The 25,367-nt window shown below is 58.3% G+C and overlaps 4 protein-coding genes and 1 long non-coding RNA gene across 15 annotated transcripts in view; 4 read left to right on the forward strand and 1 right to left on the reverse strand.

Moving 5' to 3' along the window:
- The window catches only part of OGDH (oxoglutarate dehydrogenase), a 34,256-nt gene extending 33,735 nt beyond the window's left edge, over window positions 1-521 (forward strand). For all 4 annotated transcript variants that reach the window (XM_051640772.1, XM_051640774.1, XM_051640771.1 and 1 more), the window contains 2 exons: window positions 73-227; window positions 314-521. In XM_051640772.1, coding sequence (XP_051496732.1) covers window positions 73-227; window positions 314-434 — 276 coding nt within the window. In that variant the 3' untranslated portion in view covers window positions 435-521. The remainder of the gene's footprint in view (window positions 1-72; window positions 228-313) is intronic.
- Window positions 522-2,420: 1,899 nt separating this feature from the next.
- On the forward strand, window positions 2,421-8,392 carry ZMIZ2 (zinc finger MIZ-type containing 2). 4 transcript variants are annotated; one of them, XM_051640825.1, is made up of 18 exons: window positions 2,421-2,551; window positions 2,644-2,758; window positions 2,863-3,065; window positions 3,154-3,346; window positions 3,431-3,685; window positions 3,765-3,938; window positions 4,019-4,084; window positions 4,164-4,335; window positions 4,849-4,996; window positions 5,699-5,909; window positions 5,984-6,089; window positions 6,351-6,508; window positions 6,598-6,665; window positions 6,774-6,842; window positions 6,954-7,198; window positions 7,282-7,448; window positions 7,549-7,740; window positions 7,857-8,392. In XM_051640825.1, exons 1-18 carry the CDS (start codon window positions 2,502-2,504, stop codon window positions 7,962-7,964), a joined length of 2,700 nt encoding a protein of 899 aa, XP_051496785.1. In that variant the 5' UTR covers window positions 2,421-2,501; the 3' UTR covers window positions 7,965-8,392. The 4 variants fall into 4 exon arrangements, with proteins under 4 accessions (XP_051496785.1, XP_051496786.1, XP_051496783.1 ...); XM_051640826.1 differs by having other exon boundaries at window positions 4,852-4,996; XM_051640823.1 differs by having other exon boundaries at window positions 3,154-3,685.
- A 1,287-nt stretch (window positions 8,393-9,679) lies between these two features.
- On the forward strand, window positions 9,680-12,084 carry LOC127394700 (peptidyl-prolyl cis-trans isomerase A). The gene is made up of 5 exons (XM_051640828.1): window positions 9,680-9,829; window positions 11,098-11,128; window positions 11,237-11,325; window positions 11,476-11,648; window positions 11,772-12,084. Exons 1-5 carry the CDS (start codon window positions 9,761-9,763, stop codon window positions 11,905-11,907), a joined length of 498 nt encoding a protein of 165 aa, XP_051496788.1. The 5' UTR covers window positions 9,680-9,760; the 3' UTR covers window positions 11,908-12,084.
- A 2,781-nt stretch (window positions 12,085-14,865) lies between these two features.
- LOC127394702 (peptidyl-prolyl cis-trans isomerase A-like) lies at window positions 14,866-15,913 on the reverse strand. The gene is made up of 4 exons (XM_051640830.1): window positions 15,822-15,913; window positions 15,625-15,713; window positions 15,302-15,474; window positions 14,866-15,178 (listed from the first exon to the last, which is right to left on the reverse strand). Exons 2-4 carry the CDS (start codon window positions 15,631-15,633, stop codon window positions 15,043-15,045), a joined length of 318 nt encoding a protein of 105 aa, XP_051496790.1. The 5' UTR covers window positions 15,634-15,713; window positions 15,822-15,913; the 3' UTR covers window positions 14,866-15,042.
- A 55-nt stretch (window positions 15,914-15,968) lies between these two features.
- LOC127394703 (uncharacterized) overlaps window positions 15,969-25,367 on the forward strand; it is a 30,582-nt gene continuing 21,183 nt past the window's right edge. For all 5 annotated transcript variants that reach the window (XR_007891679.1, XR_007891677.1, XR_007891678.1 and 2 more), the window contains exon 1: window positions 15,969-16,376. This is a non-coding gene — a long non-coding RNA (uncharacterized LOC127394703). The remainder of the gene's footprint in view (window positions 16,377-25,367) is intronic.

A 25,367-nucleotide genomic window follows, 5' to 3' on the forward strand; every position in this document is an offset into this window, starting at 1 on the left:
CCCCACACAGGCCGGCTGGGGATGGTGCGGCCCCCATGACACCCCCGTGACCCTGTTCCATGTCCCTCGCAGCTCTCGCCGTTCCCCTTTGACCTCCTGCAGCGGGAGGCCGAGAAGTACCCAGCTGCCGAGCTGGTGTGGTGCCAGGAGGAGCACAAGAACCAGGGCTACTACGACTACGTCAAACCTCGGCTCCGCACCACCATCAACCGCGCCAAGCCTGTCTGGTAGGGACTGGGGAGTGACCATGATACTGGTGGGGAGGGTCTGGGGGATGCAGACTCTGCCTCACCCCCCAGTTTTGCTCCCACAGGTATGCAGGGAGAGAGCCGGCAGCTGCCCCTGCCACTGGCAACAAGAAGACCCACCTGACGGAGCTGCAGCGGCTCCTGGACACAGCCTTCAACCTCGACGCCTTCAAGGACCTGGCCTGAGCGCCAGCAGCGGCATGTCCATCTGTCTGTCTGTCTGTCCCCTGCTCTCCTCTCCCCTCCCTCAACTACAGACCTTGTGAAACCCCACATACTGCCTGCAGTCCTTGCGCCGCTCACGTGGGTGCAGCGTCCTGGTGGGCCAGAGGGGCTGGAGCTGCCACCTGCACCCCCTGGCAAGCGAGACCCCCACTCCCATGGGGCTCTCCTCTGGGGGCTTCCAGAGCAATGGATCCAACTGCCTCCCAGTTCTCCCAGTTTGGTGTTGCACTTGTCTCTGTGGGGGAGAGAGACAAGGTGGCCACCCCTCCTGCCGGTGCTGTCCCCTCTGTCCCCACCCACCCCAGCCTCGGGTCCCCACTCAGCTGGGTTCCTTTATGGGGGGTGGCCCCTGGCCACAGCTGACTTCGGCTTCCCCATGGCCCCATGGCCGTGGGTGGTCACAACGCAACCCTGGCAGCTTGCACACATGTGCGATCTCTCCAAGTGGGACCACATCAGTGGGGACCTTGGTCACACACGGTCACACACATGGTCACACAGGCTGTCACCTGAGCACGGGCTCTGTCCCTTGCACATACGTTCTCACACAATGTCACACGCAGCCCTTTGTACCACCCTGTGTCACAGGTGCCTGTCATGTGTGTCAAACCTCATTGCCCTGAACATACGCACCATGTCACACCTCCTTGTGTGCTGTCACACGCTGTGACAGGTGGCCCACGCCGCTGTTACACTCACATTGTGCTCCATCCCCTACGCACATCGCGTCACACCTGCTCCCAAACATGGGTGTGTGCTCATGTACTGGCGCTGGTGCCTGTGTCACAGGCACCTGTCATGCAGACTCCACCCTATGTCACACCTGCTTTTGCACACGCGTGTGCTCTCACGCCCTAACGCGCAGCCCCCGCTCCCACCTCGGTGTCACATGCGCGTCACGCCCCGTGTCACAGCCGCTGACGCAGAGCTTGTCCCACGCACGGTCACACACGACCTCCCGTGTCACGATATCCCCCGCCCCTCCCTCTCGCTCTCCCTCTCGGTGCTCGGCTGCCCGCGCCTGTCGGGGGGCGGGGCCGTGCATACTGATGAGCTCGCGGCCCCATTGTGCGCACAGCCCGGTTCGGTTCGGCTCGGCCAGGCTCGGCCTTGCCCCCCGCCCGGCCCCGCCCCCCCCGCCATGGAGCCGCGGCCGCGCGCGCGCTGAAGATCCCGCGCAGCTTCCGCGCAGCCGCGCGCGCCCGGCGCCGCCAGGGCCATTTTGGGCCGTTCGCGACGGTGAGTGCGTGCAGGGACCAGGGGACGGGGACAGGGACCGGGGACACGGGACGGGGAGGTCCCTGTGCGCAGCCCCACACCGCGCCTAGTAACGGCCCCGAGTCTCCCCCCTCGCCTTTGTGTCCAGGGTCGGTTGCCATGGCGATGGAGGCGGGGGCTGGGGAGGGGGCCTGTCCCCGCGATGCCACCGGGGGCGATGTCACGGGGAGGGTGGCTCCGCTCTGGCACCTCCCGGGGACCGGGGCAGGCTCGGCTCTGCGCGGTGCCTTCCCGCCCCCGCCCCGCATCCCGGGAAGGAACCGTCGTTGGGTGAGCTGGGATCTCCCCCCGCGGGGCTGGAAATACCCCTGGCGGGGGCGTGAGCGATGCCGGGGGAGCCGCGTCCCCCCCGTCACGGGTCTCGCCCAGGAAAGTCCCCGCGGTTTTCCCAGGTGCAGGCCTGAGGGGAATAGGGGTGGGAGGGGGTCTGTGTCCACGGCGTCGGTGCCCCGGGATCCGAGGGGAGGCCTGTGCCCGCGAACTCAGGGGCTCCGGGGGGAAGCCGCCGTGGGCCGGCACGAGGGGTTTCCTTGGGGGACCACGGACATCCCCCGCCTTGCTCCCTGTGCCAGGCAGGGCTGAACACCCAGTCCAGGGGCCGAGGGGGCCTTGCAGGCTCTGGGCCCCCCGGGATCCCCCCCTCACCCGCCGTCCCTCTGCCTCCAGCAGCTCCAGGGACGGTGACAGTACCACCGTCCCGCAGCGCCCGCAGCGGCCCTGGAGGAACCGACCCGTGCCCACCCGCCACCGATGACCTCCATGAACCCCATGAAACCCACCCTGCCTCCCGCGCCCCACGGGTGAGCCCTGGCCCTCCGGGGGGTGCTCCCGCAGTCCCCCTTGGCCTCCATCCCTTCGTCCTTCCTCTTAATTAATTTGTTTTTCTTTCTAGTGATGGTTCATTTGCATACGAGGCTGTTCCTTGGCAACCAAGCACCAATCAGCCGGCGGGATCCCTCTCCGTGGTAACCACCGTCTGGGGGGTCAGCAACACCTCCCAGAGCCAGGTACCCACAGCATCCTTGTCCCCCACCCTGGAGACACCCCTGCTGACAGCCATGGCTGCCCCCGCCTGACTCGCTGTTTTCCCCCTCCACATGGTGTCCCCCAGGTTTTTGGAAGCCCCATGGGACCTGGAGGGAGCAGCTCCAGCACCCCGCTGCTGCCTGGTATGGCCAGCACCGGCTCAGGCATGAGCTCGCCACCGTTCCTGCCACAGCAACCCTTCGCTGAGGGGGCTCCTGGGAAGGGCTACGTGCAGCCAGGTGTCTATGGCCGCAGCACCTACTCTAGTGGGCCAGGTTTTGCCCCCAGGTGAGGCTGGTCCTGTGCCCCGCATCCTGGGCACATGTCCTCCTGGGGGGGCTGCTGTGCACCCCTTCCCCATCTCTTTGTCCTGCAGCTACGCCGGCAGCCCTGGTGGCCCTAGTGGAATGGGGCTCCCCTCACACGCCAGCCGGCCTGCTGCTGACTTCACCCAGGCAGCTGCCGCCGCTGCCGTGGCTGCTGCTGCTGCCACAGCCACGGCCACAGCCACAGCGACGGTGGCAGCACTGCAGGAGAAGCAGAGCCAGGAGCTGAGCCAGTTTGGTGCGGTAAGAGCCTGGCGACGGGTGGCAGAGCTGGGAAGCCAGCAGCTGCCCCTGCCCCGCCATGACCCCCCTCTTTCCATGCTGCAGATGGGCACAGGGCAGCCCTTCAGCAGCCAGTTCCTGCCCCATGCTGGCCCCCGTGGCCCCTCTGCCATGAGCCCTGCTGGCATGGCAGGTGTCATGGCTCCCTCCAGTGTCTCCCCTATGAGCATGAGTCCTGTGCGGGCCCCTGGCACCAGCCACCTGTATGGTGGGCAGCGGGTGCCCCAGCACGCCTACCCCGGTCCCCCCCTAAGCCAGCAGCTCCCCCGCCAGAGCCTGAAGCGTGCGTACTCCAGCGAGGTGAGCACCCACGCCGGTGGGGCTGCAGTGGGCCGGGACCATCCTCCACCTGCCAGTACTGACACCCCCGGCCCCACAGGGATACCCGGCACAGCAGTACCTTCAGGGCGGGCAGTATGCTGCAGCTGGTGCCCAGTACACTGCCAGTACCCCTCAGCCCTCCGCTCCGTCCCCTTCTTACCCCGGCCACAGGCTGCAGCAAGGCATGGGCCAGTACCTCTCTGCCTCAGGCAACACTGGACCCTATTACAAGGTACCGAAGAGGGTACAGTGGGCAGGGGGCTGGGGAGTCTGCCATCCCTGGTGCCAACATTCAGGACCCTCCTCCCACAGCCAGCTGAGCAGTTCAACGGGCAGAACACCAGCTTCAGCACCTACAGCCAGGCAGCTGTCAGCGGGGTGAGTTTTGGCCGGGGGTGGTGGGTGGTGTGGACGGTGAGGGTGGTACAGGTGCTGAGGCTGCATGGTGCCTCGGCAGGCGGGCCGGGCGCTGCCGGGCTACTCCAGCTCGCCGCTGGCTGGGAACCCCACGCCGCCCATGACGCCGGGCAGCAGCCTTCCCCCATACGCCACCTCGGGTCAGGACGTCAAGTCACCGTTCCTGCCGGACATCAAACCCAGCATCACCTCCTTGCACCCATCCCCCCCAGGTGGGTGCCTACTGGGGACAAGGGGGCTGCAAGGGTGCCACAGCACAGAGACCCCACCTGAGGCACCGACTGTGGGCCCCACTGCTGGCAGCCAGTTGCCATTGCCCCTTTAATCTGGGGAGGGGGCAAAGGAAAAGGGAGGGGCTTCAGTGCAGGGGGGTGTGGGCACTGCCAAGGTTTGAGAGGGTCCTCATGGGCACTGCTCAACGAGAGGGTGGGTTGAGGCAGTGGGAGGGGCTTCCTGTGAAGGAGGCGGGGCTATGGGTAGTAGGAGGGGCTTAGGAAAGAGTGGGGGCTCAGTGGGGAGGGGCTTCTGCTCTGGGGGTGGGGCCTCTTTGGGAGCAGCTTGCATAGGGGAGGGGGATCATGGAGTGGGTGGAGTCTTGGGCACTGGGAGGGGCTTCCTACAGGGATGGGGAGAGGCTTCTCTGGGGGCTGTGCTGCCTGCCGGTGGTGGGTGGGGCTTGCCGGGCGTCCCTGTGGGGCCCGGGGTCCCTGGTGACGCTCTCCCAGCAGGGCCGGCCCCGGGGGAGGAGCTGCGACTGACCTTCCCGGTGCGGGATGGGGTGGTTCTGGAGCCCTTCCGCCTGCAGCACAACCTGGCTGTCAGCAACCACGTCTTCCAGCTGCGTGACTCCGTCTACAAGACCCTGATGATGAGGTAGGAGCAGCAGGGGGCCGGGGCTGCACGGCGTCTGTTGGCACTGAGTGGCACAGTGTCCTGCTCATGGCCCCATCCAGTGCTGTTGGGCCTGGCACACACAGCATGGTGTGGCTTGGCACAACATGGCACGATGCTATGCTGCTCAGCCTGGCATGGCATAGCATGCATGGCATGGTGTGGTGCCAGTGCTGCGTTGCAGGGCTCATTTCTGTGTGCTGCTATATGGCGTGGCTTGGCACAGTGCTGCAGTGTGTCATGGTATGTGGTATGGCTTGGCACAGCACTGCATGGTATGTTTCAGCCTGGCACTGCTCTGTGGCAGTAAATTATGTGGCTTGTCCCAGTGGTGCCTGGCTTGGCATGCACAGTGCTGCATGGTGTGGAGTGTCACAGGGCCGTACAGTGGTGGTACTTGGTGTGGCTTGGCACAGCACGTTGCTGTAGGGCACAGTGGGACATGGCACAGTGTGGTGGTACCTGCTGTGTCTCAGCACGGCACAGTGGTGCTTGGCATGATGGCACATGGCATGTGCTTGGCACAGCATGGTGATATGTGGCACAGTGCTGCTTGGCGCGGGGGCATCTGGGGTGGTGGGTACGTGGTTTGGTTCAAGCATGGTGGGACCTGGCATGGTGGCACCTGGGGCAGTGGCTTGCCTGCAGCACCTCTGCCCTTACCCCTGCCCACGGCCCTGCCAGGCCCGACCTGGAGCTGCAGTTCAAGTGCTACCACCACGAGGACCGGCAGATGAACACCAACTGGCCGGCCTCTGTGCAGGTCAGTGTCAATGCCACGCCACTCACCATCGAGCGTGGTGACAACAAGACCTCCCACAAGCCACTCTATTTGAAGCATGTCTGCCAGCCCGGCAGGAACACCATTCAGATCACCGTCACTGCCTGCTGCTGTGTGAGTCCTGGGGTGCCCTGAGGTGGGGGGAGCCTGGCTGGGGCCACAGCTCAGTCCTGTCTTTCTCTCCCCAGTCCCATCTCTTTGTCCTGCAGCTGGTGCACCGGCCCTCGGTGCGCTCAGTGCTGCAGGGACTCATCAAGAAGCGCCTGCTCCCTGCTGAGCACTGCATCACCAAAAGTGAGCGTGGGGGGGGCTGCAGCACCACTGGGGGAGGGGAACCCCGGTCCTAGGCTGCAGCATGGTGTGTGTGGGACACCCCAGTGTAGGGGGACACACACCGGTCCAGGGGTGCAGCCTGCTGTGAAGGGGACATGCTCATCTGGGTGCAACATGGTGCTGCAGCATGGTGCAGGGTGATGGGGCACCAGATGCCACCATGGTGCCCCCCCACTTCTGGTGTCCTGGTTCTGACCCTGGGTGCCCCTATCCCTCCCCCAGTCAAGCGCAACTTCAATAGTGGGACCATCCCAGGGACGCCGGGGCCCAACGGCGAGGATGGTGTGGAGCAGACGGCTATCAAGGTGTCCCTCAAGTGTCCCATCACCTTCCGGAGGATCCAGCTCCCAGCTAGGGGCCACGACTGCCGGCATATACAGGTGGGGGTGGTAGGAGCTGTGGAGTGTCCCCCCACCTGTGCTGTACCCCCTGTGTCCCCACCCTAGCTCAGCTGCTGCTCTCCCCACAGTGCTTCGATCTTGAGTCCTACCTGCAGCTCAACTGTGAGAGGGGGACGTGGCGGTGCCCTGTCTGCAAGTGAGTGAGGGCCCAGCAGGGTCGTGCCTCAGTTTCCCTGCCCACAGTTGGGTTTCCCTGCCTACGGTGGGGTTCTGCTGCCTTCATCCCACCTCTCCCTGCCTGCAGTAAGACAGCCCTGCTGGAGGGACTGGAGGTGGACCAGTACATGCTGGGCATCTTGATCTACATCCAGAAGTAAGTGTCTCCAGTCCATATGTCTGTGGCTGGCACCACCCTTGAGGGGCCGTGCAGCCACACTGCTCACCCCCCACGCCTGAGACCCCACTGCCTTCCTGCTGCCCCTAGCTCGGAGCACGAGGAGATCACCATAGACCCGACCTGCAGCTGGAAACCCGTCCCAGTCAAACCTGACCTCCATGTCAAGGAGGAGCCAGAGGGGCCAGTGCTGAAGCGTTGCCGGACCCTCAGTCCCACACACATGGTGCTGCCCAACATCATGGAGATGATCGCAGCCCTGGGGCCCAGCTCGGTGCCATTCCCAGCGCTGCCACCACCCCCAGTGGCTGCTCCCTCCGACTACGGCTCTGCGGGTACGGGGGGCCCCCGGAGGAGACATGGCTGGGCCCTGCCCATGCCCTCCCTCCATGTGCAATCAGCTCCTTTCCTCCTGCAGGTTCCAGCTTTCCAGCCCCTGGGGGCTTCCCCGAGCCATTCCCCACCCCTGGAGCTCCCGGGTCAACTACGCTAAGCGACTTTGCACCAGGTCCCCCCCCCATCTCCTACCAGTCTGACATCCCCGGCAGCCTCCTGGCCCCCGAGAAGCCCCCACTCCCCGCACAGGTCATCTGGGCTGTGGGCTGGGGGGGCTGCCCCACATGTCTCCCTGGGGTGATCCCAGTGGAGGGAGAGAGGTTCTCACTGCTGCACTGTTTGCCTCCAGCTGCCACCGCCAGGGCGGATGGAGCCATCCCACCCCTCGGTGCAGCCAGGACTGCACAACCCCCCTCCGGCACAGCCTCTGCACCACCGGAGCGCGTCCACACGGCCCCCTCTGGGTCCCTCTGGCCCAGCCCATGCTGCTGAACTCCCCTTCCCTGGCACTACAGGCGATGGGCCAGAACCCACCCTCGATGTGAGTACCCTGGGGGGGTGGTTGGGGATCCTGTTGCCAGCTGGAGACCCGAGCTGCTGTGGGGTGGAGGGGAAGCTGGGGGGTGGGGGCTGGTGGTGATATACTGCTGCCCCCAGCTCCTGCCCGAGCTGACAAACCCCGACGAGCTCCTCTCCTACCTGGGCCCCCCTGACCTCCCTAGCAGCAGCAACGATGACCTCCTCTCCCTCTTTGAGAGCAACTGAGCCACCCTCGCCTCCCCACCACCCCCCGCCGTGGGGCTGGAGGGGGCAGTGTGGGCATACCTCTGCCCACCACAGAGCTGGAACCCCCCCTCAAACAAGGGGCCTTCCCCAGAGGGGAAGCCATGGGACAGACAGGTGGACGGGCTCAGCTCTGCCCCCCTAGAAGCACAAGGCTGTACATACTGTAGAAACACTACTGCTCTCCATGCCCCCCTCCCCCCCCCCTCCCCCGTATTTAAAGGCAAGTACGTTGCTGTGGGGCTGGCCCGCACCCGTGTCCATGCGTACACACTGCTGCTTCCCCGTGACACACACACCCAGCTGGGGAGTGTGGAGCTCAGCCCCTCAATGCCCCATGCTGCTCCTCCCATCCCCCCCAGCTCCCTGTGCTATCTCCTTTTCCCTGGCTATTAAAGGATTTCATTTCAGCGGGGCTTGTGTGTGTCACTGGTCAGGGTACAGTGCCCCTCTCCCCAAAATGTCCCCCTTGGTTCCTTATCTGGGAGGACACCAGGTGAACCAGGAGCCACCCATGTAGCCAGGAGGGCTGGTGGTGTACTAGGGTGCATTAAGGTGAAGGGAGGTTCTGCCCCTCTGCTCTGCCCTGCTGAGGCCACCTCTGGAGCATGGTGTCCAGGTCAAGGCTCCCCAGTAGAGTCCAGTGAAGGGTTGAAGGATGGCAAGCGGCTGGAGCATCTCTTGTATGAAGAAGGGCTGAGAGACCTGGGGCTGTTCAGCCTATAGAAGAGTGGACGTCATCAACGCTTACGGATACCTGAAGGCTGGGTGTCCAGAGGATGAGGTCAGACTCTGCTGTGGAGCCCAGTGACAGGACGAGGGGTGATAGGCACAAACTAGAACATGGGAAGGTCTCTAAAATCAGGAAAAACTTGACTTAGAGCGTGATAGAGCCCTGGGGCAGGCTGCCCAGGGGGCTCTCTGGAGTCGGCTGAAGAGATCCAAAACCTGCCTGAAGACAACCCTCTGTGTCATCTACTAACACAGGGTCACCTGCAGCAGGATGAATGATCTGGAGAGGTCCACTTTGACCCCCGGCCATGCCGGGTCCATCACCTCGCTGTAGGGCTGGTTCTTTGTTCCCCACCCAGGCAGGGGATCCCAGCTGGGTGGCTGGAGGGTTTCTGTCTCTTTGCAGGCGGCTGCGGCCGAGCTAGGCAGCGGACCGTGCCCGCCGCCATCAATCATTAACTGCAGGCAGGGCAGGGAGCACCGCCGGCAGCGCGGCGGGGGCGGGGGTCTTGCCCAGGGTGTCTCGGGGGCTCGTCCGATGTGGAAGTGGGGCCGGGCTGCCCCACAGCTGCAGCTCCGGGCCCTGCACGCCCTGATCCGAGGGGTCTACAGCCAACCTCCCGGCTTCCCCGCAGCCCCCTGGGCCTGCCTCACACCCCTGGCCCTGCCCCTCACTCCCGCCCTCCCTGCCCCGCACAATCCCAGCCCCCGCTCGGCTCCCGGCGCCCCCCGCCCCCATCCCGGCCCCCTCCCCCGCCTTCCTTGCCCTCAAGGCGCATGCGCGCCCCGCCCTGCCCCGCCGCCAGGTCCGCGCGCCCCCCGCCTCCGCTTTTTCCCCCTTCTCTTTCAAGTGCGGCGCTGCCGGTTGGTGGAGCCGCCCGCCACTCCGCCTCAAGACCAGCGGCTATTGGCGGGTACAGCGCAGAGAGGCAGGCCCTTCCCTGCCCTATATAAGTGGCGGCGGGGAACTGGTCTCCTTCTGCTGTGCCGCGCCCGTCTGACGGAGCTGTTGCTGCCGCCCCGCTCCCACCCCGCCGCGTCCCGCCATGGCTAATCCTGTCGTCTTCTTCGACATCGCCGCCAGCGGCGAGCCCCTGGGCCGCGTAACCTTTGAGGTGGGGGGCGGGATAGGGGAGAAATGAGCTGGGCTGGATGGGATGGGCTGAGGAGGGGGCCCGACGGCGCCGCCGCCATTTCCTCACTGGAGCTGTGGGGTGGCGGGGGGCGTCGCGCCTGCGCGGGCGGGAGGCGGTGGGGACCTGCAGGGCGGGGGGCGGGCGGGTGCGTGTGGGGGGCTCGTTCCGCCTCCACGTGGCCGCGGCTCCCGCGCTAGTGGGGGAGGGGAGCAGTGATATGTGGGGGCAGTGGCCCCTGGGGCTGCCCAGCCTGGGCGGGGAGGTAACAAAGGCCTCGGCGCAGCCCCCGGCCCCGCTTTGGGGCGGAGGATGCGGCCCGACTCGGCCGGGCAGTGGCGGCGCAGTGCCAGCCCAGGGCGTGCCGCCGCCCGCGGGGAAATCCGCCCCAGGCCAGCCCGGCAAGCCGCGGCCCCCTGCACCTGCCGGCTGGGCCTGGCCCACATCACTGGGGGGCTTCTCTCCGCTCCGCCCCGGGGCGGGGGTGCGGCGACTTCCCTTGCTGCAGCATCGGGGCCACCGCTGCTCGCGCCGCCATTTTGTGCCAATGCCCCCGCAGCAGGGCCGCGCCTCGGTGGGCGGTAGCAGCCCCCGGCGCCGCCCGGTATCGCGGAGCGAGCCTTGTCTGGCGCCCCCGTTCTCCAGGGGATGCTTCTGGGGCGCTCGTTTTGCTTCAGGGTCTGAAAATTCAGGCCGGCGGGGAGAGAGGCCGGCGGCAACCTGATCGCCGCAGGATTGTCGCTGCGAAGGCAAAGAATTTAGCGCCCCGCCGAGCGGGCAAACCGGGGCGTGGAGCATCCCGAGGGCCGAGCTCTGGAATGGCTGCGCTGCGGCTGCCGCAGAGCCCGCGGGGAGCACGCTGCTGCCTGGCAGCACCTCGCCATGCAGATGGCTCCTGGCTGCCCAAAATCCTCCCGGAGTCGTTGGGAGGTGGCAGTGTGCTCTGCCTGGAGAGGCTCGAAATGAGCAAAGAGGTTTTTAATTTAATCCTTGCCAGCGGAATGAGTGCACATCTGCCCCGCTCCTGGGACATGCGGCATATATAAACTGCTTTGGATGCCGTGTGTATTAGTTCAGAGTTTCCAGATGCCTCCAGATAAAAGTGTGAGGTAGGGAATGCTCTGCAGCTCCTGGAGGGAATCCCAGGGCTCTAAGCATCGCGGAGGGGGGAACCCTGTGGGCAGGGGATGTGCCAAGGGGGAAACCAGTCTTCACCCCAACCTGATTAACAGCCTCTTCTCTCTTTGCAGCTGTTTGCAGACAAGGTCCCCAAGACAGCAGGTTGGTAAAGTGGCACTGGTCGTACTGTGGCTGCACAAAACCCCCCAGTGTTTTCCCTTATTCCGGGTAAAACAAGCTGTTCATGGTGGTTTTCTTCTTCCTTTGCAGAAAACTTCCGTGCCTTAAGCACCGGTGAAAAGGGATTTGGCTACAAGGGGTCCTGCTTCCACAGAATCATCCCTGGGTTCATGTGCCAGGTGTGTGGTGCTCCTGCTGTGGGAGGAGGGTGGCTTTGGGAGCGGGTGCTGGTTGATTTGGGGTGGGAAGGCAGCTCTGCCTCCTGCCTGCAGCCTCTGGTTCAAGTGTCTTCTCCTGCACCTGTGACCTGATCCACCACTTCTCTGCAGGGCGGCGATTTCACGCGCCACAACGGCACTGGCGGCAAATCCATCTATGGGGAGAAGTTCCCTGATGAGAACTTCATCCTGAAGCACACGGGCCCTGGCATCCTGTCCATGGCCAACGCTGGCCCCAACACAAATGGCTCCCAGTTCTTCATCTGCACCGCCAAAACCGAATGGTGAGCCGGGGGCTGCGAGGGTGAGCTCGGGGATCCCTGCCGGGCTGAGACACACCCGGCCTGGTGCTGAGGTCCCTGCACGGGGCTGGTAGGTGCCAGCCGTGACCGCTGCTTCTCCTGCAGGTTGGATGGCAAGCACGTTGTCTTTGGCCGCGTCAAGGAGGGGATGAATGTGGTGGAGGCCATGGAGCGCTGCGGCTCCAAAGACGGCAAAACGAGCAAGAAAATCACCATCACCGACTGCGGGCAGCTCTCCTGAACCCTCCTCGGCCCCGCTGACCGCTCCTTGGCAGCCCGGGCAGAGTGCCGGCTGCAGCTCACCCCGTCCCGCCCCATCCTGACCTACTGCTGCGCTTCTGCTGGGCCTCAGTCCCACGGGCACGGCCTGGCCAGGCTGCAGTTACCTTGATGAGTGAATAAAACGAGTTAAACCACAGCGGACCTTCCTGCCCCGTTCCTGAGTGGGGCCTGATGTGGGAGGCTGGGTGGGAAGGGGCGGATGGCCATGAGGACTCCATCGTATTGCCCCTGCAACGGGTCTGCAGTGGGGTCCAGAGTGACCAGGTGCCCACAACTGGAACCTGGGGTCCCTGGGCCTCTTGGTGTTGCAAATTAGGATGTGACTCATTCCCCTCAGGCATGGGAGGGGTATGCTCCCCACCTTTGGGCGTATGTCGGTAGGTGCCAACAGTGACTGCTGATCTGGGCTGAGCTGGGAACATGGTCCCAGTGTTTGTAGTGATGGGAGAGACTGGGAGGGTCCCAGTGCTCCCAATGTAAGGGTACCCAGCCCTAGCATCCCAGTGTTTCCAGTTTGAGGGTGCTTAGGTGCATTCAGACTCCAGTATTCCCTGTTTGGGAGGTTCCCACTGCAGGGCCACCTAAGTACTCCTGCTGGGATACCCAGCTCTGGGAGGAACTTGGTGCTGCCAGTTTGGGGAACACTTATCCCTGGAGCACCCTGGAACTTGTGCCTGTGCCCAGAGCTGTTTTTTCCCCACACCCCACAGCTGCCTGGGGGGTTCATTCTGGAGCTGGGCTCCACTGGGGGCTGAGGAGGGGCAGTGGGAGAAGGGCATATTCAGCATGAGCTCTTAGTCCTGGTAGGTAGCTTCCTTCTGGGAGCCTGTGGGGGCAGGTGTGTACCTTCAGGATCTTTGAAAACCCAGCCACACTTCAGGGAGCAGGGACAGTTTCAGCTAGATCAGGTTGCTCACAGCCCTGTTCAACCTGGCCTCGTGTGTGTCCAGGGATGGGGCATCTACTACCCCTCTGGACAACCAGTTTCAGTGTCTGACTACCTGCAGCATGAACAGTTTCTTGCCAGGTGCCAGTGGCCTGGCAGAGAGGGACCTGGGAGCCACTGGTTGACACCTGGTTGAACATGAGCCAACAGTGTGCCCAGGTGGCCTGGAAGGTTGATGACATCCTGGCTTGTATCAGGAATAGTGTGGCCAGCAGGAGCAGGGATGTGATTCTCCCCCTGTGCTCAGCACTGGTGAGGCCTCACCTCCAGTCCTGGGTGCAGTTCTGGGCCCCTCAGTTCAAGAAGGATCTTGAGGTGCTGGAGCAGGTCCAGAGAAGAGCAATGAGGCTGGTGAAGGGATTAGAGGGAAAGTCTTAAAGGGAGAGGCTGAGGGAGCTAGGGTTGTTTAGTCTGGAGAAGAAGAGACTTGGGGAGGACCTCCTCACTCTACAACTCCCTGAAGGGGGGTTGTGGTCAGGTGGGGGTTGGGCTCTTTTTCCAGGCAACCAGTTACAGGATAAGAGGACGTGGCCTGAAGCTGCTCCGGGGGGGGGGTTAAGTTGGATATCAGGAAGCACTTCCTCACAAAGGGGGTGATGAGACATTGGAATGGAGTGCTCAGGGAAGTGGTTGAGGCACCTTCCCTGGAGGTGTTCTAGGAAAGGCTGGATGTGTCACTTAGTACCATGGTCTGGCTGATGTGGTGGTGTCAGGTCTTGATGATCTTAAAGGTCTTTTTCCAGCCTTGGTGATTCTGTGATCGGGTCTGACTCTCCTCCCCTTTTGTTTAACACCATCATCCCTCGTCCTGTCAATACAGGCCCTACTAAAAACTCTGTCTCTATCTTATAAGTATTGAAAGGCAACAATAAGGTTTCTCTAGAGTCTTTTTCAGGCTGACCAATCCCAACTCTCTCAGCCTGTCTCCAGAGCAGAGCTGGATCATCTCTGTGGCCTTCTCTGGTCTCAGTCCAGCAGATCTCTCCTTGTGTTGGGGAACTCAGAGCTGGATCCAGCCCTGCAGGGGAGTCTCACCAGAGTGGAGCAGAGGAGAATCCCCTCCCTTGACCTGCTGGCCATGCTGCTGGTAATTAAAGCCCAGTTTTGGGTTGACATCTTTCTGGGCTGCCAGTGCACATTGTTGGCTCATGTTCAGCTTTTCATCCACCCAATTCCCCCAAGTCCTTCTTCTCAGGGCTGCTTCCAATGCCTTCGTCTCCCAGGCTGTGCTGGTACGGGGGGGGGGCTGCCCCAACTCGTGCAGAACCTTGCACTTGGTCTTGTTGAACCTCTTGAGCTTGACATGGAGCCATGTCTCAAACTTGTCCAGGTCCCTCTGGATGGCATCCAGTCTTTCAGGCCTATCAATTGCACCACTCAGCCTAGTTTTGTCTGCAGTTGTTCTGAGGGTCAATGTGATCCCACTATGTCACTGATGAAGACATTAAACAGTGCTGGTCCCAATACAGACCCCTGAGGGACACCACTTGTCACTGATCCCCATCTGGACATCAAACCATTGACTGCTACACCTTGGAGTCCATGGCCATCCAGTCAGTTCCTTACCCACCATCAAATCCATATCTCCAGTTTTGAGAGAATGCTGTTGTGGGGGGGGACTGTGTCAAAGACCATCCACAAGTCTAGATAAATGACAGCTGTAACTCTTCCCTTCGGTTCAGTTGCTCCGTTATGGAGGGCCATCAGGTTGGTGAGGCAGGACTTGCCCTCGGTCTGTCTGAGCTCCTGAGGTGGCGGGTGTCCCTTGTGGAGCTGGACTGTGCAGAGCGGGAGGTGGCGGGGGACACGGAGCCCTTGCTGAAACCGAGCGGAGGCGGCGAGATTGCACCTTTCTGCGCAGCACCGGGCAGCGCGAGGGAACCTTCCTATGAGGAACGGCAGGGGGCTTGGGAAGGTTTTCACTGCTGCACTCACACCGAGACCGCTCAGGAACGGGGCGGGAAGGTCCGCTGTGGTTTAACTCGTTTTATTCACTCATCAAGGTAACTGCAGCCTGGCCAGGCCGTGCCCGTGGGACTGAGGCCCAGCAGAAGCGCAGCAGTAGGTCAGGATGGGGCGGGACGGGGTGAGCTGCAGCCGGCACTCTGCCCGGGCTGCCAAGGAGCGGTCAGCGGGGCCGAGGAGGGTTCAGGAGAGCTGCCCGCAGTCGGTGATGGTGATTTTCTTGCTCGTTTTGCCGTCTTTGGAGCCGCAGCGCTCCATGGCCTCCACCACATTCATCCCCTCCTTGACGCGGCCAAAGACAACGTGCTTGCCATCCAACCTGCAGGAGAAGCAGCGGTCACGGCTGGCACCTACCAGCCCCGTGCAGGGACCTCAGCACCAGGCCGGGTGTGTCTCAGCCCGGCAGGGATCCCCGAGCTCACCCTCGCAGCCCCCGGCTCACCATTCGGTTTTGGCAGTGCAGATGAAGAACTGGGAGCCATTTGTGTTGGGGCCAGCGTTGGCCATGGACAGGATGCCAGGGCCCGTGTGCTTCAGGATGAAGTTCTCATCAGGGAACTTCTCCCCATAGATGGATTTGCCGCCAGTGCCGTTGTGGCGCGTGAAATCGCCGCCCTGCAGAGAAGTGGTGGATCAGGTCACAGGTGCAGGAGAAGACACTTGAACCAGAGGCTGCAGGCAGGAGGCAGAGCTGCCTTCCCACCCCAAATCAACCAGCACCCGCTCCCAAAGCCACCCTCCTCCCACAGCAGGAGCACCACACACCTGGCACATGAACCCAGGGATGATTCTGTGGAAGCAGGACCCCTTGTAGCCAAATCCCTTTTCACCGGTGCTTAAGGCACGGAAGTTTTCTGCAAAGGAAGAAGAAAACCACCATGAACAGCTTGTTTTACCCGGAATAAGGGAAAACACTGGGGGGTTTTGTGCAGCCACAGTACGACCAGTGCCACTTTACCAACCTGCTGTCTTGGGGACCTTGTCTGCAAACAGCTGCAAAGAGAGAAGAGGCTGTTAATCAGGTTGGGGTGAAGACTGGTTTCCCCCTTGGCACATCCCCTGCCCACAGGGTTCCCCCCTCTGCGATGCTTAGAGCCCTGGGATTCCCTCCAGGAGCTGCAGAGCATTCCCTACCTCACACTTTTATCTGGAGGCATCTGGAAACTCTGAACTAATACACACGGCATCCAAAGCAGTTTATATATGCCGCATGTCCCAGGAGCGGGGCAGATGTGCACTCATTCCGCTGGCAAGGATTAAATTAAAAACCTCTTTGCTCATTTCGAGCCTCTCCAGGCAGAGCACACTGCCACCTCCCAACGACTCCGGGAGGATTTTGGGCAGCCAGGAGCCATCTGCATGGCGAGGTGCTGCCAGGCAGAGCTACCTTTCCATCCCAAATTGACCGGCACCCACTCCTAAACCCATGCAAAGCAGAAGCCTCACCAGCAGTCACACTGGTGCAGCAGCAGTGCTGGTGATGCCCTGTCTACTCGTCCTCTCAGTGCCCATCCCAGGTAAGCCACCTGTGGGGTGAGCAGGGGCTACATTAACATCCCCAGCCCCGTCTGGCTGCTTAAATGCAGTGATGGAGGTGCTGCAAAACCAACACCAACTCTCTTAATGGGTTCAGTTGGAAACTGGGATCTGGGAGAGGGCTAGGGTGAGCTGCCCCCAGGTCTCCTCTGTGTGTGGGTGATACAGGGTTGATGCTGGAGCAGTGGGTTATGGAGACCTGTGCCTGTTGTCTGTCTCCCTCTCCACGAATACTGAAGTTGGGCCTGTAAGGTCTGTGCTGCTGGGTTGTGATGGGCACGTACTCCACCTGCTCTTGCAGCAGGATGGGTGCAGCTGTGCAGCTCCCCCTCCGGGCCCAAGGGATCACAGGAGGTCAGTTGCACACACAGCTGCTGTGGCAGTCCCTGCTCTTGGATTTGCGTCCCCCCCCTCCATTGGCAACAAGCAGAGCCTGCTTGGTGCTCTCTCCTTCTTGCCTTCAGCTGGGGGTCTTGGGGCTACTGGCAGGGGGCTGGGGACCCTGGGGGGGCTGGTCTCTTGTGTCCTGGGGGTGCTGGCTGGCCTGGGGTGCTTGTCCTGCTGTCCACTCACAGTGTCCTGTCTGGTACCACCCGGCAGGAGATGACACCTGTCGGCAGCGGCCAGCGGGTCAGAACCACCCCGGACTGCCTCTGCGGTGCCTCCCCGACCAGTTGGGCTGTGCAGGGTGGATGACAGTGTGGCAGCCAGGCGGCTGTCAGGGGAGGGCTCAGCAGGGGACTCTCTGGAGCACCGTTCAAGGGATTCTTCCAAGGACTCTCTGTAGGACTCTCCTTTGAAATCTCCCTACGACTTTCCTGAGAAAGCTCCGTGGAAGTCTCTGTCAGTTAGATGGGCAGGACTGCCACTGAGGGTTAAGGGTTTATGTTCTAGTGTCGAGGTTAAGGGTCTAGGTTTAAGAGTCTAGAGTTAAGCGTCTAGGGTAAAGTGTCTAGGGTCTAGTGTCTAGGGTTTAGGCTATAGGCTTAAGAGTCTAGAGTTATGCATCTAGGGTTAAGGGTCTAGGGTCTGGAGTTAAGTGTCCAGGGTGCGGGGTCTAGCGTTATGAGTTAAGGGTCTATCATAAATGATTTAGGGTCTAGGGTTAAACTTCTAGGGTTAAGCACCAGGGGTTAATGATCTAGGGATCAGGGACTAGGGAAAAGTGTCTAGGATCTGTGGGTTAGGGCCAAGAATTAGGGGTCTAGTGCTAGGCTCACAGTGTAAAACATCTAGAGTAAAAGGTCTAGGGTTAAGGCTCTAGAGTCTAGGGTTTAGTTCTAGGCTTAATGGTCTAGAGTTAAGCGTCAAGGGTCTAGTGTCATGAGTTCAAGGTCTAGGTTTTAGATTTAAGTGTCATAGAATAAAGGGTGCAGGGTTTGGGGTTATGGGTCTATGGTAATGGTCTAGAGTCTACAGTTAAACTTCTAGGGTTAAGTGTCAAATGTTAATGGTCTAGGGTTAAGGGTCTAGGGTAAATAGACTAGGGTCTAGGATCTAGGTTTTAGGGCCAAGGATTAAGAGTCTAGGGTTGAGCTTTTAGAGTAAAACCTCTAGAGTGAAAGGTCAAGGGTTAAGGCTCTAGTGTCTAGGGTTTATTATCTAGGATTAAGGGTCTAGGGTCCAGTGTATAGGGTCTAGTGTCTAGGGTTAGGTGCCTAGGGTCCAGTGTGTAGTGTTAAGGGCCTAGGGTCTAGTGTTAAGCATCTGCGGTTTAGGGTCTAGGGTTTAAGAGTCTGGAGTTAAGCATCTAGGGTAAAGGATCTAGGTTCTAGTCTCTAGTGTTTAGGCTGTGGGCTTAAGGGTCTAAGGCTCTGGAGTTAAGCATCCATGGTCAAGGCTCTAACGTCTGGATTTAAGGGTCTGTCATCAATTGTCTAGGGTTAAACTTCTAGGGTTAAGTGTTGAGGATTAATGATGTAGGGTTCAGGAGCTAGGGTAAAGTGTCTAGAATCTAGGGATTAGGGCCAAGGTTTAGGAGTCTAGTGCTAAGCTTCTAGTGTAAAATGTCTATAGTAAAAGCCCTAGGGTCAAGGCTCTAGGGTCTAGAATTTAATACCTAGGGTTAAGGGTCTAGGGTAAAGTGTCTAGGGTCTAGTGTCTAGAGTTAGGCATATAGGGTTAAGGGTCTACGGTCTGAAGTGTCTAGGGTCAGGATTTAAGGGTCTATCATAAAGTGTCTTGGGTCTAGTGTTAAACTTTTAGGGTTAAGCGTCAATGGTTAATGGTCTAGGGTTAAGGGTCTAGGGTAAAGAGTGTAACATTTATGGTCTAAGGATTAGGGCCAAGGATTAAGAGTAGGGTTAAGCTTCTAGTGTAAAACATCTAGAATAAACTGTCTAGTGTTAAGGCTCTAGGGTTGGGTCTAGTGTCTAGGGTTAACGGCCTAGGATCTAGTGTTAAGCATCGAGGGTAAAGGGTCTACATTCTAGTGTCAAGGGTTAAGTGTCTAGGTTTAAGTGTCTGGAGTTAAGCATCTAGGGTAAAGGATCTAGGTTCTAGTCTCTAGTGCTTAAGCTGTAGGCTTAAGTGTCTAGAGTTAAGCGTCTAGCGTCATGAGTAAAAGTCTAGGTTTTAGATTTAAGCATCATAGAGTAAAAGGTATAGGGTCTGGGGGTAAGGATCTATGGAAATCGTCTAGACCCTAGGCACTTTACCCTAGATACTAAACCATAGACCCTAGAGCCTAGACTCTAGATGATTTACCTAGAAGCTTATGTTGCCTTTCGGAAGGCGTGGCGACCTGGTTCAGGAACGGCACGGTGACCAACCCCAGGCTGCTCGGTCCATCAGCTCACAGACACCAACGTGGTGGATGGCAAATGGTGTTTATTGGTGTGTGACACAGCATTATATAGCTTTGGGTTTGCGACGTCACTTCCGTCTGCTTACATCATGAACAAAACACTATTGGTTGTCTGGGGAGGGGCTCTGTCTTTCTGTACAGCGCGACATCTTCCGGCCGCCGGACCCTAGCCACCCACGTTTCCCCCCTCCCTGTGCATAATTAAATTAGCTAAAATATAACAATCCTAAAAAAATACATGTAACAATCTTAAAAAAAAAAAAATATATATATTACAAACTTGAATAGGAAACGTAACGCACGCTAAACAAGAGGTAGCTGGGGGGTAACTGGAAGCAACGGGGTATAACTGGGGATAGCTAACAGAAATTCTGAACAAACTTGATGGATTTTTATTTGGGAGGGTGTTATGTAAGAACTTGTGATCCCCACTCCCAAAAAGGTTACACATGGTCCTCTTTAAACTTTTGCGCTCGCAATTTCAAACCCGTTTGTTTTTAAAGTTTCCAAAACTGCTGATACCAGCTGGTCCACCTGACTTCCTGAAGGCGCGGCGATCAAGATGTCCCACTAATTGTTGCATATCATGGAGTGTTTTGATGTCAGTTTTTTGTTTCCATGGGTTCTTCCCTTTCAGAAGATCGTGCAGGGGAGCCATGATTTCAGGGGGTATCAGGACAATATTGTTGATCATTCCTTGAGGCAGCACTTTCCACTGGAAGCGTAGGTTGGGGCATTGGCTGTTTGGGAACACAACAGAAAAAGCAAACCTCTCCTTGTCTTCCTCGTGGAGGGGTATCGAAAAGAAACAGTCCTTAATATCAAGGACGGCACAAGGTTGTCCTTCCGGTATCATGGAGTTCATGGGCAACAACGTTTGGACGGGACCATTGGTTGTATTCTCTTGTTTGCTTCACACAGGTCATGGAGGAGGCAAAACCCTTCACTGGCCTGTTTGGGTATTACAAAAACTGTGGTGTTCCATGGGCTGGTGGAAGGCTCTATGTGACCTCGTTGTAGCTCGCAGTCGACTAGCTGAAGAAGAGCATCCATTTGAGGCTTTGACAGGGGCCACTGCTCGACCCACACTGGGTCGGATGATTTCCACATCAGTCTAATTGGTGGGAGTGGGTGTGCGGCAGTGGCCCTCAGGGTAAATTTGTCACCCTGGCTTTCAAAAGGGTTAGAGCGTCCCTTCCCAGCAGGGGTGGGACTCCTGACATGACATATGGGAAGAGGGTGATGGTTTTCTCTGATCCTTTTTCAGTGTGAAGTGTAATTGCTACCAATTGAGCACTCCTCCGAGCCCGGGTTAATCCCCCAACTCCACCCACCATAGGGGCGTCTTCCAGTTTCCAATGCGGGGGCCAATTTGTCTCAGGAATAACTGTAACATCTGCTCCGGTATCGATCAAAAAGGGGACACTAATGGTGGTGTCATTTAAAGTATTATAGAGGGAACAGATCCCCCACACCACTGGTGGATTATCACACTTTACTGCCAGAGCCACCCAGGGGTCTCCCCCCCAGGGGGTGGTTCCTGCTGTCCCTGAGGTAGGGACAGGTTTGGCTGGATTGTCGGTTGAGCCACAAAGATGGTCGCTTCTCGAGGGGGCAGCGGGCTCGGAACCCATCCAGGGTTTGCATAATTGGGCCGCCTCCAGTTCCAAATGGGAGAGGGCTGTACGCGGCCCGGGTGCCCTCTCCCCCTTCCGTTTCCCTGGTTTTTGGTTCCACATTCCTTGGCGAAATGTCCTTTCTTTCCCCACGTCCAACACGGTCCTCTGAGTTGATTTTGGCGTGGGGGGAGCGCTGCTGGCGGGTCCTCCAACTGAGGGCGGTTTGCCACCACGTGGCCTGCCTGACCACATTTAAAACATGCCATTACATCAGCTATTGCGGTCCGAACAGCCACCTGAATCGGGGCTAGATGCTCTTCCTTTGCAACATGCTTAATCATGTCCGCAATACTTGACCCCGCTGGCAGTGATCGTAGGATTTCTTTGGTTGCCGAATTACACTGTTGATGTAAGCAATCTGCGACAACCGGGCCTTTCGCTTCCGCAGGCAGGGTGGAGGAGTCGACCGCTGCCTGGAGGCGATCCACAAATTGCGTAAAGCTCTCACTTTCATTTTGCTTAATTGTGGACCACGGCGATGGCTTAACAATAACTCTGGAGGCTGCGCGAATGGCTTCTCTGGCCGCACGAGTAGTTGTCATTACTTCATGGGCCCGCAGGCCCTGGTCCTGTGCTTGGGGGGTAATCATTGTTGGATCTGTGCCCATCAGCCGCTGCAGGCTAGAGCCATGTAGTGGGTGATCTGCCCCAGTGACTTGGGCTAGTTGCCTCACACAGTTGTCCTCCCATTCTTGTTTAAAAACGATCATCCCCGTCAAAGATCAAACTACAAGTTTGTTTTATATCAAACGGGAGCATGTCGTCTCCCCCGAAGATGCCATCTATGAAGGTGGAGACCATGGCAGAATTAAGTCCTTTATCCGCGATTGCCTTGACAATCGCTTGTGTATCTTTAGGGTTTATTGGCGAGTGGACCCTCTGTCCCCCGTCCGTCACCCAGACCAGGAACGCTAGCGTGGCCGATGGGACCCAGTCGGCACACGCAATCTTTATTCTCCTCCAATCAGTGAGAGGGGTTCTTTTTTCTTGCGGTCCCTCTTTATTTTTGATGGGAATGTTTTGGTTTTTAACTCTATTTACTCCCATTTCCTCCTCCTCTGAGTTCAAATCAGTGACGGGCCACTCGTCCCAGCTGGTGTCTGATCCGGAGTCGGAACTCGACTGACTGGCTACTTCCGGTCTCCAGTACCTTTTTTTAGGGCTCTGGCCCCGCCCACTTCCCTTGCGGGCGGGCCGTTCCCTCCCTCTTGGTTCGCCCTGCCCTCTGCTCGGCGGGGTGTTTGCCCTATAAGGGCATTTTCCCGGATGGCCGCTCTGATTGGCTTTCCGCCCTTCGCTCACACTCCCCTCCCCTTCCCGTTTGTGTGCGCCCGTCAACGCTGGCCCTTCCTCCCTGTTCCCGCCATGTGCATCTTCGCCCCGCCCTCTTCTTTTCCGCTCGGTGCCATCTTGGGACGTGTAGGGCGGCGGTTCAGCCCGGACCTCCTCAGACTCTGGTCTCTCCGCGGCACCCCGAGCCTCCTCAGCCAACCCACCCCTGAAGGATACAGCTCGTTTCTGTCCCTCCGTAAGCGGCTCAGGGTTCGAGGACCGAGGGGGCACGTCACCCTCCCGCAGATCCCCAGGCTCAGCAAAACCATCGCCGTCTGGGGCGTGCAAAGTCTGCGTGGCTGCCCCGACTCCCAACTTCGGGGTGGCCGACAAATAGCTCTTTACCGCCCTCCAGGTCTGTTCTTGTCTGGCCTTCTGCAGGGCTTGTACGACTTTCCCCCACGACTTAAGGTTTTTCCCACAGCCCGAGGACATCGTCTCCTCGGCTAATGCCCTGGTGCATGCATCCCACACCTCAGGGTAGAGAATATCCACCGGCTGGTCAATGATCCCGATTTTCAAAAGCCTCGCAACGGCGAGGGTAAAATCTTTGAGTTCACATTCAATACCCCACTGCTTATATAATTGTAATACGACCTCAACAAGGGCTTCCATCCTCCTTGTCGGTCCGGGAGCGTCCTCCCCGCCAGGCTGGTCCTGCCGCTGCTTCAGCAGCTGCCGCACCGCCAGCAGCAGCAGGAGGGGGAGCAGCAGGAGCAGGCAGCAGGCACCACTCCCCGCCACGCTCGGCACCGGCCACATCGCCCCCTGCTCATGCAATTGCAATATGACCTCGACAAGGGCTTCCATCCTCCTTGTCGGTCCACTTCGGGAGCGTCCTCCCCGCCGGGCTGGTCCCACCGCTCCGGCCGCCGCTTCCCCGATTCCAGGCGAATTTCCCGGGTTTCGGCACCACTTGTTGCCTTTCGGAAGGCGTGGCGACCTGGTTCAGGAAAGGCACAGCAACCAACCCCAGGCCGCTCGGTCCATCAGCTCACAGACACCAACGTGGTGGACGGCAAATGGCGTTTATTGGTGTGTGACACAGCATTATATAGCTTTGGGTTTGTGACGTCACTTCCGTCTGCTTACAGCATGAACAAAACACTATTGGTTGTCCGGGGAGGGGCTCTGTCTTTCCGTACAGCGCGACATCTTCCGCCCGCCGCACCCTAGCCACCCACAAGCTTAACCTTTGATTATACAGCCAGCACCCTAGACACTAGACCCTAGACTCTTTACCCTGGAACATTAACGCTACACCATTAACCCTTGATGAGCACGTCTCAAAATTTTTCACATGACTCTAGAACCATAATTTCATTTTATGTGTCTGTTGTTTACGGTCTAGTGTTAAGCCTCTAGGGTTGAGAATCTGGGGTTTAGAGTAAATGGTTAAGGCTCTATGGTTAACAGTCTACTGTTAACTGCCTAGCATTAAAGGGTGTAGGCTTAAGAGTTAAAGGTTTAAGGACTATTAATACTAGACCCTTAACCCTAGATGTTCAATGCTAGGCGGTTAACCCTAGAACCTAAGCACGAGACCCTTAAACCCATACTCAGGATTCCAGACCCAAGACCCTCAACCCTAGAGGTTTAGCCCTAGATCCTTAACCCGATATACTTAAGCCTAGACCATTAAATTGTACCTGAGTTCTGGACACAAGCAATGGTGTCAGTTCACAGCTATGCAAGTTGAAGTCACGCATAAGGAAAAGGGGTTTTTATAGGAGAAGTATTTTTTTTGTATGTCTGTAAACATCTGCACCTCTTTTATTCATGAGGTGAAACATTGTCCCTGGGGGACAGAGGCTGGGGGTGGCTGCAGGTGTTCATTATTCCCTCAAAATCTATGCGGTAGGTGTGTGTAAAATTGTCCGTGCTGTGTGTCAGGAGAAGGCAAAGCAAGCAATATTTGTGTTGGGTGAGTGGGCCCACCCCTGCTGCGTGTGTGCAACTTGAGGTCAGTCCATGTGCAGTAACGCGCTGCCTGGGCTGGGCATTGGTGGGCTCCTCTTTAGTATCGGTGTTGTCAACACCACTCACAAGCCATCTCTTTTGCAGCGACCCCTTTTTCTTTGCCTTGTTCCCTGCATCCTTGGTTCTTAGGTCTACATCAAGGCTTCTTGTGCATCTGTCTATGCCAGTTTTGACTGTAGCTTCTTGTCACAAATTGTGATTTTTTGACTCTCTGGGGCTGCCTTATGGTCTCCTTGGTGTTGAAATCAGAAAAAGATTGTCTGTAGGAATATTGAGATAAATGTGTTAATTACAGGGATACACGTTTTAATTGTATATGTATTAAAGACTTGTGCAAACTGACAGCTGCTTGACCTAAGTACGTTGACTTTTGACTTGACTTAGCATGAGTACTTGAGTGATAAGGCCTTAGGCTGCAGTTCTAACTAATCTTTAGCTGAGCTCCTGTGATGAAGCTTAGTTAGACTTTCACTCCACCACCTGCAGTAATGTTGAAACAAGATGCAGACAACAAGATAATGACCCAAAATAATCTACAATGGGAAGATGCGTTAACTGAAACTTAAGTTGGAGAAATTGGACAAAATCATGCTGTGGAAGAACTATCAAGCTGAGAAAAAACTGGAAGAGAACAATAAGAAATTGTCCAGACAACAAGTGACTGATGGTTAACGGGGACCCTGAGATAGGGGAACATAGAACCAATCAGAATGAGATGGTCATTGTTGTGGGAGATAATTGGATAAGCAGTTGAATGTACAAGCATGTGGTCAGACTGTGAGCCTTTTAAAGGTGGAGGTACGGTACAGGTGGGGTCCCTCTGCAGAGGCACCCAGCTTGAGCTGCAATTAACGGATTCTGTGGCAGAACCAAGGCTCTGAGCTTCTCTTTACGGTTGGTGGTGAAGACTGGATCCAGCTGCACCTAAGCTTCTTCCTGAGAAGAAGTTTAGAAAGCAAGGAGGTCTGGTCCAAACCTCTTGACTCGACAGGAGGGACTTTCTGGGTGCTTCTTGAACACTTATTTCACGCTTGCCATCCTGTATGACTTGCTTCCTGGTGGCATTTGCACTGCAGGAGTAATTTTTCTTGCTGAGAGTTTCATCAGTGTGTTGTGTCTCTGTGCAGTTGGGTTGGAGCTGCTCTCTCTGGAGGGTATAGCAACTGTGACGTTGG

This window comes from Apus apus, chromosome 26 (genome assembly GCF_020740795.1).
Source record: "Apus apus isolate bApuApu2 chromosome 26, bApuApu2.pri.cur, whole genome shotgun sequence".
Taxonomy (NCBI): Eukaryota; Metazoa; Chordata; class Aves; order Apodiformes; family Apodidae; genus Apus; species Apus apus.